This window comes from Asterias rubens, chromosome 2 (genome assembly GCF_902459465.1).
Source record: "Asterias rubens chromosome 2, eAstRub1.3, whole genome shotgun sequence".
Lineage (NCBI taxonomy): Eukaryota > Metazoa > Echinodermata > Asteroidea > Forcipulatida > Asteriidae > Asterias > Asterias rubens.
Genome location: NC_047063.1, coordinates 6,836,549 through 6,858,759, shown reverse-complemented (window position 1 = coordinate 6,858,759; position 22,211 = coordinate 6,836,549). Strand labels below are relative to the sequence as shown.

The 22,211-nt window shown below is 39.7% G+C and overlaps 1 protein-coding gene across 2 annotated transcripts in view; it reads left to right on the top strand.

The window, feature by feature from the left end:
- The window catches only part of LOC117303658 (slowpoke-binding protein-like), a 41,549-nt gene extending 25,361 nt beyond the window's left edge, over positions 1-16,188 (top strand). Inside the window, exons 11-14 of one of the 2 annotated variants that reach the window (XM_033787904.1) lie at positions 7,111-7,161; positions 9,450-9,515; positions 10,336-10,436; positions 15,333-16,188. In XM_033787904.1, coding sequence (XP_033643795.1) covers positions 7,111-7,161; positions 9,450-9,515; positions 10,336-10,436; positions 15,333-15,630 — 516 coding nt within the window. In that variant the 3' untranslated portion in view covers positions 15,631-16,188. The remainder of the gene's footprint in view (positions 1-7,110; positions 7,162-9,449; positions 9,516-10,335; positions 10,437-15,332) is intronic. The other variant, XM_033787914.1, reaches the window with a different exon arrangement.
- The last annotated feature ends 6,023 nt before the right edge of the window (positions 16,189-22,211 follow it).

Below are 22,211 nucleotides of genomic sequence, written 5' to 3'. Positions count from 1 at the left end.
TGCCAGACAAAAGTTTTGCTGCATTTTGCCCAACAGACATCCCCACCCCCTGGGCTAAACATTGTGGGAACCACCTGAAACCATGTTGACTATTATATGACCAAACACTATTCATAATACCAGTATCCACCAGACAAATGTTTTGCTGCATTGGGCCCGCCGAACACCCCCACCCCCGGGATTAAACAATGGAGGAACCTCCTGAAACCAAGTTGACATTACCAATACCAGTATCAACCGTCAGACAATGTTTTGCTGTATTGGGCCCGCCAGACACCCACACCCCCATGACATGGGTAAAACATTGGTGGAGAACCACCTTAATAAGGGAATCAATGTGTGGTGAGGAGGTTTTCAACTAGTGGTTTAATCCCAACAAGGCCTAGTTCTTGGGCTGTCTGACGGGCCTTAAAGAATAGTGTTTTGTAGGCACATTAAGTAATTTCAACTTGGTTTTAGGTGGTTCCTCCAATGTTAACCCCAGGGGGGCGGGGTGTCTGGCAGACCCAATGCAGCCAAATTATGAATCTAGGGCCACAACTTAAATAGCATACACCTTTTCAGCCCTATAGCTGGTATCATTATTTAAATATGAGCTCTTAAAGTTTGAAAAAAATACCACCATGACGCACGCGGTCGGCCGGGGGCGGAGCTCCAAAAAGGGGAGGTTTTAGCATATTTTAAGTATCTTGGAAAGGATATGGAGTATGGATTTAATTTTTGGTGTGTGCACTTTAGCCATACTGGAACAGTTAGACAAAGTTTTATGTAAATTTGAGCTGATTTGAAAACTGGGTAATTTCAACCCATAGGTTTGTACACTAAATATATGGGGGAGGGGGTGTCTGGCAGGCCTTATGCGGCAGAAAATTTGTCTGGCGGTTGATATTTTTTATTTAGTATCATGTTAATGACCATTTCCACTTTGTTTCAAGTGGAACCTACAATGTTTGATTCAGCCCATTATTTTGCCTCTTTGCTGGGGGTCCATGCGCCACACGCAGCGGGGGGTCCCCGGCAGACATCCATATCTGTCTATTATGTCAGGTTATCAACTAAATGTTCATGCACTCAAATATTGGTACCTCGTTCCTTTAACCAAAGTGCTCTGGGCTGCAGGACTATTATTAGTCCAAGATACATCAGTCGTGATACACTGATGCATGGAAATTTTTGCAATTAAGTGAACATTCATATAGAATGGTCAAGCCCTCACACCAAACCCTGAAAAACAGGGTGTAGGTCTTCCAGCTGTAGGTCTTATGGCTGTAGGTCTAATGGCTGTAGGTCTTATGGCTGTAGGTCTTATGGCTGTAGGTCTTCTGGCTGTATGTCTTATGGCTGTAGGTCTTATGGCTGTAGGTCTTCTGGCTGTATGTCTTATGGCTGTAGGTCTTATGGCTGTAGGTATAATGGCTGTAGGTCTAATGGCTGTAGGTCTAATGGCTGTAGGTCTAATGGCTGTAGGTCTAATTATGGTTCTAGGTCTTACAACTGTAGGCCTATGTCTTAAGGTCTTATGGCTGTAGGTCTTACAACTGTAGGTCTTATGGCTGTAGGTCTTACAACTGTAGGTCTTATGGCTGTAGGTCTTATGGTTGTATGTCTTCTGGCTGTAGGTATTCTCGCTGTATGTCTTCTGGCTGTATGTCTTATGGCTGTAGGTCTTATGGCTGTATGTCTTATGGCTGTAGATCTAAGTATGGTTCTAGGTCTTACAACTGTAGGCCTTTAAGGTCTTATGGCTGTAGGTCTTATGGCTGTAGGTCTTATGGCTGTAGCTCTTATGGCTGTAGGTCTTATGGCTGTAGCTCTTATGGCTGTAGGTCTTATGGCTGTAGGTCTTATGGTTGTAGGTCCTATGGCTGTAGGTCTTATGGTTGTAGGTCCTATGGCTGTAGGTCTTATGGTTGTAGGTCTTATGGCTGTAGGTTATACAGTTGTAAGACATATACAGCCGTATGTCTTACAACTGTAGGTCTTATGGCTGTAGGTCTTACAGCTCAAGGGCTTAACTTAACTTAACTTAACTTAAATGCATTTATAAAGCGCTTTAACACTGTTTCAAAGCGCTGTACAGTCAAGAAAAACATTAAAATGCAGAATTAAAAAGCATGAGCAAAAATAGCAATATGTTTTTTTCTTAAATACGCAACAGCTAAAAAAGTAGCAAAAATTTAGTAAAATAGCATTAAAAGCAGTCATATTATACAGAATAAAAAAATAAAGAAATAAGCGTCAGGCGGACCCAGAGTAAATTCACCCCACTATACTGATAAAAAGGAGACAAAATTGACAAAAAGGGTAAGATCTCCTCTGCGACCGCAAAACACACACTAAAAAGTTTACATGACAAATGGTCAAATAAATTATAGCAAACCACAAAATTTAAATAGTGAAATTGTAGTCAGAAATTCCGACTCAAATCCTATAAAACTGGCCCAGAAAATAAGTAATATAGGCATTATTAAAAAACAGACATGCTGAAAAAATAATGTTCATAAAGTGGAGATCAGTTCAGTTTAAAAAAAAATAGGTTTTCAACTTTCTCTTGAAACATGAAACCGTTGCGGCTCCACGAATGTCCTGGGGTAGACTTTTCCACAATCGTGGCGCCGCAAGTGTGAAAGTTTGGTCACCATAGTTAGTTTTTGTGCGAGGTCCATGTTCAAAGAGAAGTTGTGAGGCAGAACAAAGATTGCGTTCGGGAACGGACGGATATGGAAAGTAATAGTCACAGATATACTTGGGCGCGATACAATTTTTTGGAATTTTTTGGAAGGCCATAGAGAAGATTGTTGCAATCTAACCTTGATGAGACAAGTGCATGTACTAATCGCTCTGTTGAGGCTTGATCCAGGTATTTCCTGATCTTTCCGATTTTGAAAACACCAAAGGATGTTGGTCTTGTGGCTAGGTCTTATGGCTGTATGTCTTATGGCTGTATGTCTTACAACTGTAGGTCTTATGGCTGTAGGTCTTACAGCTCAAGGTCTTGTGGCTGTAGGTCTTACGTAGGTCTAATGGCTGTAGGTCTTACGTAGGTGTAATGGCTGTAGGTCTTACGTAGGTCTAATGGCTGTAGGTCTTATGGCTTTAGGTATATTTTTCCAGAGAAATTGGACAGTAACGGAAATCCAGAGCCCAGCACCCTGGAAACAAGCAAGATGGCACTCACTGCATATGGCGGATCCAAAATCAAGCAACTGGGCACAGTGAAAATTCCCTGCATGTACAACGACACAAAGCACAACTGAAAGATACATGCAGCGGTCAACTCGTCCACTTCGCTGACCCATCAGTGACGACAACTGAATCACCAACACCACATCGTTCTCCAAAGTACATCCACAGAAATACACCACTTCTCGAGAGGCCGAATATCGGGAGTAAATCTGACCTCCTTGAAATGTATCCCGATTGTTTCGATGGCACTGTTGGCTGCTTTGAGAACTTTAAATACCACATCACTCTCGATCCGGAAGCCAGACCGGTTATACACCCACCACGTAGGGTTCCCTTGGAGATCAGAGATAAACTCAAGGGAGAGTTAGATGAGATGGAATCCAAAGCGATAATCATGAAAGTTTCCAAGCCAACAGACTGGGTTAACTCACTGCGTCTATGTCTAGATCCCAAGGACCTCAACCGAGCCATCAAAAGAGATCACTACCCTGTGCCTACTCTCGAAGAAATCACACCTAAGCTATCCGGTGCTAAAATGTTTAGCAAGCTTGATGCCAGAAACGGCTATTGGAATGTCGAATTAGATGAACAATCTACGTACCTCACCACATTCAACACCCCTTTTGGCCGATACCGATTCTTGAGAATGCCCTTTGGTCTCAGGATGAGTCAGGATGTCTTTCAACAAAAGATAGACGAAACCTATCGTGGCTGTGAAGGCACTGTGGGCATCGCTGACAAGTATTCGGCAAAAGCGCAAGAGACCATGACATACACCTTCATGAAGCTATGGAAAGCACCAGACGTGCAGGGATCAAGTTGAATGCCGAAAAATGCATCATCAAAACGACTGAATGTAGTTTCTTCGGACTGATATACTCACCCGATGGAGTGAGGCCCAACCCAGATAAAGTAAAGGCGGTTGAAATGATGCAGCCCCCAGGTGACAGAAAACAACTGCGAACCTTCCTAGGGCTGGTCAACTACATGGGCCCATTCATTCCTCAATTAGCTGAACACTCCGCATCACTGCAGACACTCCTTCGTGAAGATATTGAGTACATCTGGTCTCCATCACACACAAAAGTGTTCAACTCCATCAAAGCTCTGATAGCATCAGACACCACACTCGCTTACTACGACCAGAAGCAGCCTGTGAACTGCAAGTTGACGCATCAACCAGAGGTCTAGGAGCAACCCTAGTGCAAAAAGATCGTCCGATAGCATTTGCATCAAAAGCTCTCACACCAGCAGAGACACGATATGCAAACATAGAGCGAGAATTACTAGCAGTCCTATCCGGATGTGAGAAGTTTCATACTTACCTGTACTGTAGAAGATTTCTCGTGGAAAGTGACCACCGCCCACTCCAGCATATCCACAAGAAAAACTTAATGCAGGCCCCACCACGACTACAGCGCATACTTCTGCGTCTACAGGCTTACGATATAGAAATACGCTACAAGCCTGGTAAAGAGATGGTCGTTGCGGATGCACTCTCACGACTCTCCCCATTGAAAAAGCATGAGATACCAGAGATGAAAGTCCATATACACCATGTCGTGAGCGTGACACCAACAAAGTTGGAGCTGATAAGGCAAGAGACAGCCACAGACATGACCCTCCAGCTGCTGAAACAACAAGTCACAGACAGCTGGCCTGACAGCATCAAGAAAATACAATGCTCCATCAGACCATACTGGTCAGTCCGAGATGACGTAGCCATAGAAGACGGCACAGTCCTGGTTGGCAGTAGAATTGTGATTCAAAATTCTCTGCGACAGAACATACTACAACAGATCCACAGCGGTCACCAGGGCATCGACAAGTGCAAGCTGCGTGCAAAATCTTGTGTCTACTGGCCAGGTATATACAAAGACATTGACAATATGGTGACAAATTGCCATGCATGCCAGAAATACCAGCGTTCTCAACAGCGTGAACCAATGATCAGTATGGAAATCCCACCCCGTCCATGGCACACCTTGGGAGCAGACCTCTTTCACCATGACAAGGTCTGGTACCTGATCATCGCAGATTATTACTCCAAATTTCCGTTTATCCGCAAACTTGACAACCTCACTGCAAGCAACATCACAGGAGTTTCACGTGTGCTCTTTGCCGAACAAGGCATCCCAGAGGTTATCTTATGTGGCAATGGCACGCAGTTCACCTCTTCCCAATTCCGAGCCCTAGCACAGCAGTACGGATTTCAGATCCAAACTTCTTCACCCTACTACCCCAGAGGTCATGGATTCATTGAAAGACATATCCAAACAGTGAAGAGAATCCTCACCAAATATCGAGAGTCAGGGGACGATCCCAACTTAGCCCTCCTAACTCTCCGTGCAACTCCACTCAAGTCAAACCTTGCATCCCCTGCTGAGCTACATCACCCCCCACCAGATCGTGACGATGTGCGAGATATACTGCAGGCAGACCAGTCTTCGCAAACGCAATACTACAACAGACGCTCTACCAGTACCCCTATCCAAGAACTCCTCAACGACCAACCCATCTAAATCCAAAATCCGATTAACAAAACCTGGAGCCAAGGTAGAGTTATGAGCAAATCAACTACTCCTCGATCCTACAATGTGGAAACGGAAAGTGGAAGTCAGCTCAGACGAAACAGGATTCATCTGCGACCAGCTCCCCTGAGTTCTACCAAACCAACTCCTGTTCGCAATGCTCCTTCACAACCCCAGAGCAGACCGCTTTCTAACCGCCCCTCAGGAACACCGACAGTGACGCGATCAGGCAGGAGAGTGAACAAGCCAAACAGACTTGATTTGTAACAACATACCATCATGTTACTAAACACAACAAATAAACACACAATCAGACACACAGTCATACAATAAAGAACAGTTTAATTTGTAAGTTTAATCAACCTGGACTCTTATAAACAGAACAATGTTTCTCCGGAGGACTGAACTTTTTAAGGAAAAACTGGACTAATGAACATTTGATTTAAAAGATTTGAGATTAATCTTTAAAGAAAAGGGGATGTCACATTCACACATGCATACATACAGGACTAGCGCCCTCTAGAGTCTAACCCCTACTCATGTACCCTTTTCATCAAGATGGCAGCCAAGTGTTAACGTGATTAAAACTACCAAAGTTCATGATACAAGCTGAGTCCCTCTCTCTCTCTAAATGCCAGCAGGAGGCATTACAGTTAGTGCTGAGAATGGAACTGGACCTGAGACTATCGAGACAGTTACTCCACCTTCAAAGTTCAAGTTCAACTTCATTGCAGCGGGATACTACTACAACAAGTAAACAGCAGAAACTATTTCACAAACAGTCTGTTCACAACAAATGCATCACAATTATTTTGTATCAACACATTTTTGTAATAATAATTGTCATTATACTTTAAAATTGTGATTCTTGCATCTTACATAATGTGCATTTGGCACGATTGGAATGTTAATATTTAGCCCTGAAAACAATCCTTACAACAAAGTACGTGCGCAATGCTCGCAATCTTTGACCAAGTTTAAATTCAGCTGCGCCAACCACTTAAAATGTCCTAGCTACAACACTGTTATGGCTGTAGGTCTTATGGCTACAGGTCTTATGGCTGTAAGTCTTATGGCTGTAGGTCTTATGGCTACAGGTCTTACAACTGTAAGTCTTATGGCTTAAGGTCTAATGGCTGTAGATCTAATGGCTGTAGGTCTTATGGCTGTAGGTCTAATGGCTACAGGTCTTACAACTGTAGGTCTTATGGCTTAAGGTCTAATGGCTGTAGATCTAATGGCTGTAGGTCTTATGGCTGAGTTCTAACAGCTGTAGGTCATTTGGGTTTAGGCTGTATAGTCTCTTCTCTTAATTGCTAAAGGATAACAGTATCAGTCATTGTCCAATACAAATGACAAGAATTATAGGATGATTTTTTTTTTTTTTTTGAAGGTCCTGGAATTTATATTTGATGTAAACGAAACCTATCCAAGTTTAAAAGAGGTAAGAATATTGTTAACAGTTATTTACATTTTCAATTATTTTTTTTAGTGAATGACAGCTTTATTGGGCTCAGATGTCAATGTCACCAAACTCTTCCTAATTTAGGATAATATTTAGCCTATATCCAAAGATGTTAGGACACATTGAGCCTTTATCATATGTTGGGACGAGTTACTAGACCTAACTGGAGATAGTATTAGTCCTAGTGTTTGGTGAAGTCAACTGCTGGGCACTACTGTAAAGCGCATTGAGGTGGTTATTGGGAAATGTGCTATAAAAGAAATTGTTATTTTCATTATTAACATTATTTTTATTTATTTTCCAATTTCACATATAATTAAATCTACAAAATTTCAAAGAATTGATACAGAAACGATAAAACTAATAATAATAACTAGTTTCTATATAACGCTTTTCACACCGAAGGGCGTCTCAAAGCGCTTCCATCATTATTACTTCTGGTCACTGGGCCTTAATCATTCCTTAACCTGTCTTAGCTCCCTGGGGAGTATACAGCCTGTGCAACAAATATGTGGCACAGTGAACTAATCAATCACAGGTACCTACCCATTGGTGGAGAGAAGCAATTATAGTAAATGTCTTGCTCGTGGAAACAAGTATCACGACCAGGATTCGAACCCACGCTCCGCTAAACAGAAGCATCATACATGTACATACATGTACATACATACAAAAATGTTTAATATACCACCATTTCATCAAGACCACAGCGGTTTGTGATGAAACAGAGAAACAAATCAACGATGAGACAAAATGCAAGTTGAACCAAACAGCAAAACAATCATTGTGGGAACAGGTGTGATTTCAGATGCTTCTTGAAAATATGAAGTGAATCAGCAGAGCGAAGAGATGGGGGAGACTATTCCAAAGTTTAGTGGCGGCAGAAGAGAAGGATTTGTCAGCAGCTGAAGCAAGAGAGCCGTGGTTTATTTTGTGTTCAATTCAACATGACGGGTAGTATCCTTTGATGACTGCAAGCCAACTCTTCCTGGTGTTAACAAAACCAAGCACGATTTTAAATATGTTGGGCCCTGATCATTAAGGCATTTGTAAACGAAGCACAGGGTTTTATTAAGGCAGTGGACACTATCGGTAATTACTCAAAATAATTATTAGCATAAAACCTTTCTTGGTGACGAGTAATGGGGAGAGGTTGGTAGTATTAAACATTGTGAGAAACGGCTCCCTCTGAAGTGGAGTAGTTTTCGAGAAAGAAGTAATTTTCCACGAATTTGATTTCAAGACCTCGGATTTAGAATTTGAGGTCTCGAAATCAAGCATCTGAAAGCACACAACTCCGTGTGACAACATTAATATCTCGCAACTCCGATGACCGATTGAGCTCAAATTTTCACAGGTTTGTTATTTTATGCATATGTTGAGATACCAAAGTGAGAAGACTGGTCCTTGACAATAGACTGTGCAAGTCTCGCACCCACTGGAGCGAGAAAACACGACAACTGAAGAACTTTATTTTTTTATCAATCAAATCTTTGCTTTAATTTATTCTTAATGCCGAATCTGAACAACAAAAATACCCTGTAGAGCTTGTTTTAATTAGTTTTAGCTTTTTAAACAAATACACAATTATCGGTTAAAGTCTATGTATAGACAAAAGTAAAACTCTGGGACAAGGATGTTTGTTTGATCTTAAATTTTTTGAAACCCCTTTTGTAAATCTACGCCCGAATGTGAAAACTACTCAATTGTAAATCTACGCCCGAATGTGAAAACTACTCAAAGCTGGTTTATACGCAGACGCACGATGGTCACAAGGGCGTTAGATAAACGCGTGACACAGTTTAAAGAGGAAGCCGACGCCTAAACGACCAATGGAATGGCTTAAAATTTTCACCCCGCGCAACCAAAACAAGCGTCTGCGTAAGTTTCGTGATCGGAGATGGGCACAAATTCTTGATTTTTACCAAGTAACCTGACCTGAGGTCAAGTTTAAATATCGGTTTTCTTCGTTATTATGTTGACAAAATCTCCCCAACGTAAAACTCCATAAGGTTGGGACCACAATGGAAGTTCAAATCGGCGCGAGACTTGCACAGTCTATAGCCAATAGTGTCCAGAGCCTTTAAGATTATATTATGAAGTCATTCAATATTTAAACATTTTGTGGCTGGTGGATCAAAACAATTTTGAATCTGTTTACATTGACTATTCAGAATGGCCCCTCAACTGTTAAATGTATACTTTGCTTAAATTTATTAAATAACTCTTTTTAATCAGATATAAATGTATTGCATTCAATTTTGCAGGTTGTGGAGCATGAATTTTTTCAAAATATTAAACTGAAGGCTCTTGAAAGGAAACCAGCAACTGAGGTACATGGATGACGTTCCATCAAGTAAAATTTGTTTTTAAATTATAAATATAAAATGATAAAAACAGGTAAATTAAAACAACATCCATGTTTTTTGTATTAAACACTTGTAAGTACTTTTCTATTGTATTTTGCAACACATTTATAAGAGGGAAAATTCCTGCTATTTTAGATATATTACCTCACGCAAAGTATCTGAAAATGGTTGAGAAATATTGTCACTTTTTAACTGTCATGTCGTGAACATGCTAAAAGACTGTTTCATCACTAAAGTGCTAGCTCATTGGTACCAGTTAACTTGCCACAACTGAATCCAATGATGGCTTTCAGTAATGGGTGACTTTCTGCGACAGAAGAGGGCAGCAGACTTACCGGGTAAATCCATTGTTCTCAGAACTATGCGCATGTTCAGAACTACGTAAACAATGGAAATTTACCCGATAAGTCTGCTGCCACCTAGCGTTAGAGAGTCTCCTATTGGCTCATATTTATTTAATTCTTGCAAGTTTCCTGCTAGAGAAAGTTGTGTGGAATCTATGGATAACACGTTATATATGGAACCACATGAATTGTAGTAGAATGATGTTTCAGTGATCACCTCATTTATATATTATGTATTGACTCCAGACTCTATAGTCTGAAGTGGTAACTTGTGATCACGCCATCTTTGTACCATACAATATTCAAATCTAACTCGCAAATGGTTCATTGTAGGAGAATGGTGTTTCAGCGAACACCTCAGGAGACTATACTTTTCTACTCCTACCAGTTTGTTATATTTGAATATATATATTTGAATATATATTGTATATTGACTCCAGATTCAGCTAACGTCTGCAATGAGATCACTCCTTAAGGCAGTCAAGAAGGGTCGTATTCTCAAGAGTCGATCATTTAGACCAGCATCTTCCAAACATACAAGGTAAATCAACTACACACAAGTGTTTGCTCTTTTAATTCAGTTTGTTTTTTAAACTTCAATTCTTGGTTTGTAAAGCTTTGATGATTCTTTTGGTTTTAAGTTTCTTATTTCTAAAAACCCAAATAACTACCGTTTTTTCCTGCGGATAAGTCGCTCGGCGGACAAGGCGCAGGACGCTAAAATGACCAAAAGAAATTCAAACGTCAGCAGACAAGGCGCACCGCCGCACAAGGCGCACCGCCGCACAAGGCGCACCGCCGCACAAGGCGCACCGCCGCACAAGGCGCACCGCCGCACAAGGCGCACCGCCGCACAAGGCGCACGTTTAACCGCACACAAGAGAATGCCTGGCGCCACCCGGTGTCAGTACATTGACACAAAGACGTAATTTGTTGCCTTTGAGAACCAACCTTTGTATACCGACCTTCATCCAATCAACCAACGCTGTATATTGTTAATAACATAAAGTCTGGCCCAATCAGCGGGCAGAAACCAGAGTCCACGCACTGTCTGAAGTTAATTTTATTTGCAACATGAACACAATGCCTCCCTAGCCTGGACATCCGACGTCCCACAACGAGGATCCTTGCTGATACAGATACATTTCAACTAGCCTGAACGTCTGACGTCATTCTTCGAGGCTCGTGAATAACGCCAGAGACCGGCCTCAAAAATTGCAAAAGCGGCGTGTAGTTTGACCTCTGACCTGAGTCATTTCATATTATAGATACGCAGTCAAATTCCATTGCGGACTTGAGAGCAGTGACTATTTGGGCATCTATGTCACTGCACGTATCCAATGATATCATTGTATCCAATGGGAATTACTGGATCTAGCGGCAGGGACCTGTCTTTAGCGGATAAAGACAGGGGCCCAGTCTACATTTCAACGACAGACGGACGTAGCGTGTGTGTGTAGTAATGTATCCGCCGGCCGGGATGTCGCTGCATGCACATTAATATGCACATGTACACTGTGGATTGCGCTGCTCAATCTCGAGATTTCACAACAGATGTTGGAGACATGTGGGCACCGTATTGAGCGATGTTCGCCGACGGGTTGCGCTACGCCCTTGCATTTGCGCTGCCTCGAAATGCGCCAAAATTCCCATGTGACTGTGCGGATCCCAAGCATGCCCAGACATGGCGAGTCTTGTCTCAATGCGTTTTTCGCTGGTTCGCGTAATTTTTACCAATAGAGGGCGTTTAACCTCACGCTATTACATTGTTCCAAAACGTCCTCTAGCGTTCAATTTTTCTTGTATTTATTGTCCCACGCACAGTAGCAACGACTATAGGCGTGATATCTGCTTTTGTGTTGCGTGATTAAATTTACAGACCTCGGAACGGTCGCATTTTTGGGTTATTTTCTGTGTCATTTTGAGAGATTTTCGAGTCTGAACTTGGACATCCTTGATTTTACAGGCAAGTTTCATGCAAGGGCAAACATGATTTTAACAACCGTTCCTACCCGAAGTTTTGAAGCACTAAAATAATTCAATAAAATAAAATGTGGTTTCTTCCCTACTTTTTTTGGCTAGTGTTGTATTATTTTATTTGGCCTTACAAACAAATACAAATCATATCCTAGTAAGATAATGCTACGTTCCTATAATACTTTTTAAAAGCAACTGCTAAAAAGAGGCAATAACTATTAATACGATTTGAACGTTTATTGTAACAATAATATAAAACTCTTGTCCTACCAAAGATGACAGTTAAGTTCCCAAAGCACTTATCAATCACAAAGGTCTAAAAAGAGGCAAATACAAAAATAAATTATTACCCCATCCTTGTAAAATACGTTCCGCCTAAAGCACACTTCAGAGATCGTTGTTCTCTCAATAAAAACCCTCAAAGTTTACCACACAATAGCGGTTGGGTGAATGACGTTTGTATGAAGTTATTGACTGTCAATCGTTTTCGGAACGAATACCCGGCCACACAGAAAAACGTTTGTACACCGCCGACGTCTGTTTGACTGAAAGCTAGACGCATTGCGGCATTAATGGAATGATGGGGAATAAACACGTTGCAGCATTGTTGGAATAATTGGACCGCATTATTGAGTAAGGATTCTTCACACAGAGATCGTTGATTTGAACTGGACATGAAGGTATTTTTTATTTCACGCAGTGATCATCAAAAAAAAATCAATCGTCAGCAGACAAGGCGCACCGAACGATAAGACGCATCAATGTTTTTGGGGTCTAAAAAGTCAAATTAGACGCGTCTTATCCGCAGGAAAATACGACACTCTTTATCCCTTATGCAAATTTAACATCTTGTATATCGTTGCGGTACCCGCTGCGAAAACATAGGATTCAAACTACCTCTAGCTACCGGGCAACCTCGGTAGTCTAGTTGGTTAGACACTGCTCTAGAATTGCAAGACATCATGGGTTCGAAACCCACCCGAGTAACATGCCTGTGATATTTTTACACAGGACTCGGTAAAGTATACAGTGCTAAGTGAAAACAAAACTTCTATTCTTTATCCCCAATGCAAATTTAACATCTGTTATTAAGTTTCTGTTTACATTTTTTCTACACAAGACAATCCAAGCAACAATCCAATAATCTCATATGTAGTTCTGAATATAAGTATTAACAATCTGTTCTCTCTCAGATGTAGCAAAACATATGTTATGCGACAATGTTAGTTGAAATTCAGCAGATGAAGATGTGCACATGATAATTTCACTCTAGCAGTGAACAGGCATGCATGTTGACTCCATACTTACTAGAACTAATACTTACTCTCTAACTGTGAAAGAGTTAAAAAGCACTCTTTGAACAGCCATATGAGGGACAACTCTTTTTCGAGTGTTCTTCCACTCTTTATGGGTGCGTTCCCTGGGTCGACCCTGGTGTTTGTGTTGCGTGTCTTTTTTCCAGGACAAACGTGTGCAGATAGTTACCCACGCTCGTCCTGGAAGAAAAAAAACGCCACACACCGGGGTTGACCCAGGGAAGCTATACGAACGCACCCTTAGATTGAAGTTTGCATCTTTTGAGTGATTTGTCACTCTGTCCTGGACTGAAACCCCTCTAAAAGAGTGAAATAACCGCCACTCTTTTGAAAGAGCTATTTCTTTGAGGGGTACAACTCGAAATGTAAATAGTGGTGTTTTTTACCCTTTTACATTTCGAGAGTAAGTTGGTTTCAATTGGAGTTGCAGATTGGCTTGCACTAGAGACTAAGTACACACACAAATTGCAGATTGGCTTGCACTAGAGACTAAGTACACACACAAATTGCAGATTGGCTTGCACTAGAGACTAAGTACACACACAAATTGCAGATTGGCTTGCACTAGAGACTAAGTACACACACAAATTGCAGATTGGCTTGCACTAGAGACTAAGTACACACACAAATTGCAGATTGGCTTGCACTAGAGACTAAGTACACACACAAATGATATCAGTTTCAGCAAGCTGGTGTGCACAGTATTAATAAACAGACATTATGTAATGCAATTAGCATCAATTCAAATTCAAACTACATAAGTGTTCCCATAACTGTTGATGTTCAGAGCACATTATTCTACCTCCATGATTATACTGATATCAGAAATTGCACTTTGTGCACAAAAATGTGGTCCTTCAACACTGAGTACAAAATTATGCTAAAAAAATGTTGAGGCAAAGCAAAACTTAGAAATTTGCCCATTCATGACTTGGTTTCTTAGACTGAAATTATTGAAGCTTACATGGTTAGTAACAATTGACCACCCTATAAGTATTAGAAGCATAAGAAGCTGGATCCTCGCATCATTCCTGCATAACAATGATGAGATTATGTTACACTGAAAGTTGAATTATACACTTCTTCATCATGCATTTAATGATACACTGAAAGTTGAATTATACACTACTTCATCATGCATTTAATGATACACTGAAAGTTGAATTATACACTACTTCATTATGCATTTAATGATACACTGAAAGTTGAATTAGACACTACTTCATTATGCATTTAATGATACACTGAAAGTTGAATTATACACTACTTCATTATGCATTTAATGATACACTGAAAGTTGAATTATACACTACTTCATCATGCATTTAATGATACACTGAAAGTTGAATTATACACTACTTCATCATGCATTTAATGATACACTGAAAGTTGAATTGTACACTACTTCATTATGCATTTAATGATACACTGAAAGTTGAATTATACACTACTTCATTATGCATTTAATGATACACTGAAAGTTGAATTATACACTACTTCATCATGCATTTAATGATACACTGAAAGTTGAATTAGACACTACTTCATTATGCATTTAATGATACACTGAAAGTTGAATTATACACTACTTCATCATGCATTTAATGATACACTGAAAGTTGAATTATACACTACTTCATCATGCATTTAATGATACACTGAAAGTTGAATTATACACTACTTCATTATGCATTTAATGATACACTGAAAGTTGAATTATACACTACTGAGAGACATTTCAAAATTGGTTTAAAGGCAGTGGACACTATTGATAAATATTACTCAAAATAGTTATTAGCATAAAACTATGCAGGTAACGAGTAATGGGGAGAGATTTATGGTATAAAACATTGTGAGAAAAGGCTCTCTCCCACAAATTTGATTTCTAGACCTCAGAATTAGATTATGAGGTCATGAATTCAAGTACAAAAGGGTGTTTTTTCTTTCATTATTATCTTACAACTTAAACGACCAATTGAGCTCAAATTTTCACAGGTTTGTTATTTTATGCATAATGTTGAGATACACCAAGTGAGAAGATTGGTCTTTGACAATCACCAATAGTGTCCACTGTCTTTAAAGAAAAGAATTGAATGTTTCAAACAACTTTTGAGGTGACTTTGATCTGTTTCTTTGTTGTCCAGGCCAAGACGTTCATCTCCACAGCCATCTCTTGAAAGCAATCAGGCAGAGACAACCCTATCCACAGAGTCACATCTTAACAACATCCCACCTCCTACCAATGAGACTAGGATCAGCCCCAGCATTCATTCAACCCATCCTGTTATTCCCCCACCCCCTCCTCTGATGACTGTAAAGGTGATTACTTCTAAACCTAGCCAGCTAGATGTTCCATCGGTCTCCAGAGAAAGGAGTGCTCTTCTTAGTGATATTCAAAAAGGCACCGCTCTTAAGAAAACAAGTAGAATTGAAATGGCATGAAAGGCTTATGCGGATTGGTTTTGTGATATAGACTAAAATGTTTTCACTCGTCTTTCCACTATGCATCAAGCAAAGTCAATAATCAACTATGCACATGTCTGTCTGTAACTTATGCCTTAAAATCATTCAAAATGTGACACACAGTTGTCCCTTTTTAAGGGTACATAATGCACACACAAAGGTGTGGTGTACATTATGAGTTGTTTAAGAGAAAAACAAATTAATGAAAGAGAAAAATATCTTCAAAATGTTTTATACTTTGTGTAGAACAATCATTTAATAAACTAAAATGAGTAGTAGTACCAATTATTGTTAGTGCTAACGAGATTAGAATGATTGAGCTCCCTTGCACCAAAAATGCTTGCAAAGCATTGTCCTTCTGGCCACAAGGACCCAATTTCATGAAGCATGTAAGCACACAAACTCACTATAAAGCTCAGAAAAATATTGCTGAACAGAAAATGCTTACCAGCTCAAAAAGTCCATCTATCCCTTGTGGGAGTGTGCCGAGTTCCCTTGATCATTAAAAACAAAAACTAAAAAAAACAACAAACTTTACATTGTTGTGACTGGTGCCCAATTCTTTATAGTATGAAGTATGCTAAGTATATCTTTATCAAGATGGGCTCTGGTTTTGGCCAAAGGTCGGCTGTGAGGAGTGGTCAGAAGCCAACAACATGATTCTTCAAAAGATTAATCGCCTTCGATTTTTATCTTCACATCTGACAAACAATGCATTTTACACAGCAGGGAATGGGCTGTATTAAAAAAAATACTTTTAAAGGCAGTGGACACTATTGGTAATTGTCAAAGACGAGTTTTCACAGTTGGTGTATCTCAACAAATGCATAAGATAACAAACCTGTGAAAATTTTAGCTCAATCGGTCGTCGAAGTTGCGAGATAATAATGAAAGAAAAAACACCTTGTCACACGGAGTTGTGTGCTTTCAGATGCTTGATTTCAAGACTTGGGGTCTCGAAATCAAATTCGTGGAAAATTACTTCTTTCTCGAAAACTACTCCACTTCAGAAGGAGCCATTTCTCACAATGTTTTATACTACCAACCTCTCTCTATTACTCGATACCAAGTAAGGTTTTATGCTAATAATTATTTTGAGTAGTTACCAATAGTGTCCACTGCCTTTAAGTGCATAACTATAAGCCTTCCACTTGTTGAATTTAAACTGACTAAGCAGAATTTGAAAAGTTGTGCTAAAGGGTCAGCTGATACTAAGACTGCAATAAAAGCAAACAAGACACAATTTCGAATTGCTACCACATTGTTATAAATCTGAAAAATCATGCATTCAAATACAAACAACAAGTCCGAAGACTAACAATTTTCAGTTTACAAACATCATTTAAAAGTTCCAGAGATTTGGTAACATAAAGATTTTGATTGTAAATATACGATTATAACTTTTGTAATTAGGAGCAATAAAGACACTTCTTGAGTAAACTGTTTTTGTGTTGATACACATTTTTAACATATTATCAGGCTGACCCCCCCCCTATCATTTGAAGAAAGAAAAACACAAAAAATTGAACTTCAAATAAAGCAAGAAAGAATACGACAAACTAAAAAGGAAAATGATGGATGTGATTTTTGTTACCATCAAATTCTCAAAGAAATGGAGATATAACCGTAAAGTATCGCCCATATTGCAGAGGGCAGGTGAACACCCATGATTCGAACCCAGTCGGGAGCCCCTCCACTGGGCCACTGCTCCTTTTAACTAATCATGTGTTTGAAATCAATTTTTATCTTCGTATCAACAATTTGAAATTAAAACTTAGTAAAAGAACCCAGTACCTTTGGGTATGGAGTCGGGAGCCCTTCCACTGGGACATTGGTCCTTCTTACTAATCATGTGTTCCAGTATAATTTTGATCTTTCGTGTCAACAATTTTAAATTTAAACTTAGTAAAAGAACACCCATGATTCGAACCCAGTACCTTTGGTTAAGGAGCTCGTAGCACTTCCACTGGGACACGGATCCTTCTTACTAATCATGTGTTCGAGTTTAATTTTAAACCTTCGTATCAACAATTTTAAATTAAAACTTAGTAAAAGAACACCCATGATTCGAACCCAGTACCTTTGGGTAAAGAGTCGGGAGCCCTTCCACTGGGCCACTACTCCTTCTTACTAATCATGTGTTTGAGTTTAATTTTAAACTTTCGTATCAACAATTTTAAATTATAACTTAGTAAAAGAACACCAGTGATTCGAACCCAGTACCTTTGGGTATGGAGTCGGGAGCCCTTCCACTGGGCCACTGCTCCTTCTTACTAATCATGTGTTCGAGTTTAATTTTAAACCTTCGTATCAACAATTTTAAATGAAAACTTGGTAAAAGAACACCCATGATTCGAACCCAGTACCTTTGGTAATGGAGCCCGGAGCACTTCCACTGGGCCACTGCTCCTTACTAATCATGTGTTCGGGTTTAATTTTAAACCTTCGTATCAACAACTTTAAAATAATACTTGGTAAAAGAACACCCATGATTCGAACCAAGTACCTTTGGGTATGGAGTCGAGAGCCCTTCCACTGGGACACTGATCCTTCTTACTAATCATGTGTTCGAGTATAATTTTAAACCTTCTTATCAACAATTTAAAATTAAAACTTGGTAAAAGAACACCCATGATTCGAACCCAGTACCTTTGATTATGGAGCCCGGAGCCCTTCCACTGGACCACTGCTCATTCTTACTAATCAAGTGTTTGAGTTTATGTTAAACCTTCTTATCAACAATTTTAAAGTAAAACTTAGTAAAAGAACACCGATGATTCGAACCCAGTATGGAGTCGGGAGCACTTCCACTGGGCCACTGCTCCTTCTTACAAATCATGTGTTCGAGTTTAATTTTAAACCTTCTTATCAACAATTTTAAATTAAAACTTAATAAAAGAACACCCATGATTCAAACCTAGTACCTTTGGTTATGGAGCCCGGAGCCCTTCCACTGGGCCACTGCTCATTCTTACCAATCAAGTGTTTGAGTTTATGTTAAACCTTCTTATCAACAATTTTAAAGTAAAACTTAGTAAAAGAACACCGATGATTCGAACCCAGTACCTTTGGGTATGGAGTCGGGAGCCCTTCCACTGGGCCACTGCTCCTTCTTACAAATCATGTGTTCGAGTTTAATTTTAAACCTTCGTATCAACAATTTTAAAGTAAAACTTAGTATAAGAACACCCATGATTCGAACCCAGTACCTTTGGGTAAGGAGTCGAGAGCCCTTCCACTGGGCCACTGCTCATTCTATGTGTTCGAGTTTGATTTTAAACCTTATATCAACAATTTTAAATTTAAACTTAGAAAAAGAACACTCATGATTCGAACCCAGTACCTTTGTGTATGGAGTCGGGAGCCCTTCCACCGGGCCACTGCCCATTCTTTCTAATCGAGTGTTCGAGTTTAATTTTAAACCTTCGTATCAACAATTTTAAATTAAAACTTAATAAAAGAACACCCATGATTCGAACCCAGTACCTTTGTGTATGGAGTCGGGAGCCCTTCCACCGGGCCACTGCTCATTCTTACCAATCAAGTGTTTGAGTTTATGTTAAACCTTCTTATCAACAATTTTAAAGTAAAACTTGGTAAAAGAACACCGATGATTTGAACCCAGTACCTTTGGGTATGGAGTCGGGAGCCCTTCCACTGGGCCACTGCTCCTTCTTACTAATCATGTGTTCGAGTTTAATTTTAAACCTTCGTATCAACAATTTTAAATGAAAACTTGGTAAAAGAACACCCATGATTCGAACCCAGTACCTTTGGTAATGGAGCCCGGAGCACTTCCACTGGGCCACTGCTCCTTACTAATCATGTGTTCGGGTTTAATTTTAAACCTTCGTATCAACAACTTTAAAATACTCGGTAAAAGAACACCCATGATTCGAACCAAGTACCTTTGGGTATGGAGTCGGGAGCCCTTCCACTGGGACACTGATCCTTCTTACTAATCATGTGTTCGAGTATAATTTTAAACCTTCTTATCAACAATTTAAAATTAAAACTTGGTAAAAGAACACCCATGATTCGAACCCAGTACCTTTGATTATGGAGCCCGGAGCCCTTCCACTGGACCACTGCTCATTCTTACTAATCAAGTGTTTGAGTTTATGTTAAACCTTCTTATCAACAATTTTAAAGTAAAACTTTGTAAAAGAACACCGATGATTCGAACCCAGTATGGAGTCGGGAGCACTTCCACTGGGCCACTGCTCCTTCTTACAAATCATGTGTTCGAGTTTAATTTTAAACCTTCGTATCAACAATTTTAAATTAAAACTTAATAAAAGAACACCCATGATTCGAACCTAGTACCTTTGGTTATGGAGCCCGGAGCCCTTCCACTGGGCCACTGCTCATTCTTACCAATCAAGTGTTTGAGTTAATGTTAAACCTTCTTATCAACAATTTTAAAGTAAAACTTAGTAAAAGAACACCGATGATTCGAACCCAGTACCTTTGGGTATGGAGTCGGGAGCCCTTCCACTGGGCCACTGCTCCTTCATACAAATCATGTGTTCGAGTTTAATTTTAAACCTTCGTATCAACAATTTTAAAGTAAAACTTAGTATAAGAACACCCATGATTCGAACCCAGTACCTTTGGGTAAGGAGTCGGGAGCCCTTCCACTGGGCCACTGCTCATTCTATGTGTTCGAGTTTGATTTTAAACCTTATATCAACAATTTTAAATTTAAACTTAGAAAAAGAACACTCATGATTCGAACCCAGTACCTTTGTGTATGGAGTCGGGAGCCCTTCCACCGGGCCACTGCCCATTCTTTCTAATCGAGTGTTCGAGTTTAATTTTAAACCTTCGTATCAACAATTTTAAATTAAAACTTAATAAAAGAACACCCATGATTCGAACCCAGTACCTTTGTGTATGGAGTCGGGAGCCCTTCCACCGGGCCACTGCTCATTCTTACCAATCAAGTGTTTGAGTTTATGTTAAACCTTCTTATCAACAATTTTAAAGTAAAACTTAGTAAAAGAACACCGATGATTTGAACCCAGTACCTTTGGGTATGGAGTCGGGAGCCCTTCCACTGGGCCACTGCTCCTTCTTACAAATCATGTGTTTGAGTTTAATTGTAAACCTTCGCATCAACAATTTTAAAATAATACTTGGACATTTTGTATCAACAATTTTTAATTAAAACTTAGTAAAAGAACACCCATGATTCGAACCCAGTACCTTTGTGTATGGAGTCGGGAGCGCTTCCACTGGGACACTGATCCTTCTTACTAATCATGTGTTTGAGTTTAATTTTAAACCTTCGCAACAACAATTTTAAATTAAAACATAGTAAAAGAACACCCATGATTTGAACCCAGTACCTTTGGTTATGGAGCTCGGAGCACTTCCACTGGGCCACTGCTCCTTCTTACTAATCAAGTGTTCGAGTTTAATTTGAACCTTTGTATCAACAATTTTAAATTTAAACTTAGTAAAAGAACACCCATGATTCGAACCCAGTACCTTTGGTTATGGAGCTCGGAGCACTTCCACTGGGCCACTGCTCCTTCTTACTAATCAAGTGTTCGAGTTTAATTTTAAACCTTCGTATCAACAATTTTAAATTTAAACTTAGTAAAAAAACAATCATGATTCGAACCCAGTACCTTTGTGTTTCGAGTCGAGAGCCCTTCCACCGGGCCACTGCTCATTCTTACTAATCAAGTGTTTGAGTTTATGTTAAACCTTCTTATCAACAATTTTAAAGTAAAACTTAGTAATAGAACACCGATGATTCGAACCCAGTACCTTTGTGTATCGAGTCAACGGCCTTCCACCGGGCCACTGCTCATTCTTACTAATCAAGTGTTTGAGTTTATGTTAAACCTTCTTATCAACAATTTTAAAGAACACCCATGATTCGAACCCAGTACCTTTGGGTATGGAGTCGAGAGTCCTTCCACTTGGCCACTGCTCCTTACTAATCATGTGTTCGAGTATAATTTTGAACCTTCGTATCAACAATTTTAAATTTAAACTTAGTAAAAGAACACTCATGATTCAAACCCAGTACCTTTGGGTAAGGAGTCGGGAGCCCTTCCACTGGGCTACTGCTCCTTCTTACTAATCGTGTGTTCGGGTTTAATTTTAAACCTTCGTATCAACGATTTTAAAATATTACTTGGAAATTTTGTATCACCAATTTTAAATTAAAACTTAGTAAAAGAACACCCATGTTTTGAACCCAGTACCTTTGTGTATGGAGTCGGGAGCGCTTCCACTGGGACACTGATCCTTCTTACTTATCATGTGTTCGAGTATAATTTTAAACCTTGAGTCCTTCCACTTGGCCACTGCTCCTTCTTACTAATCATGTGTTTGAGTATAATTTTGAACCTTCGTTTCAACAATTTTAAATTAAAACTTAGTAAAAGAACACCGATAATTCAAACCCAGTACCTTTGTGTATGTAGTCGGGAGCCCTTCCACTGGGACACTGCTCTTTCTTACCAATCATGTGTTCGAGTATAATTTCAAACCTTCGTAACAACAATTTTAAATTAACACTTAGTAAAAGAACACCCATGATT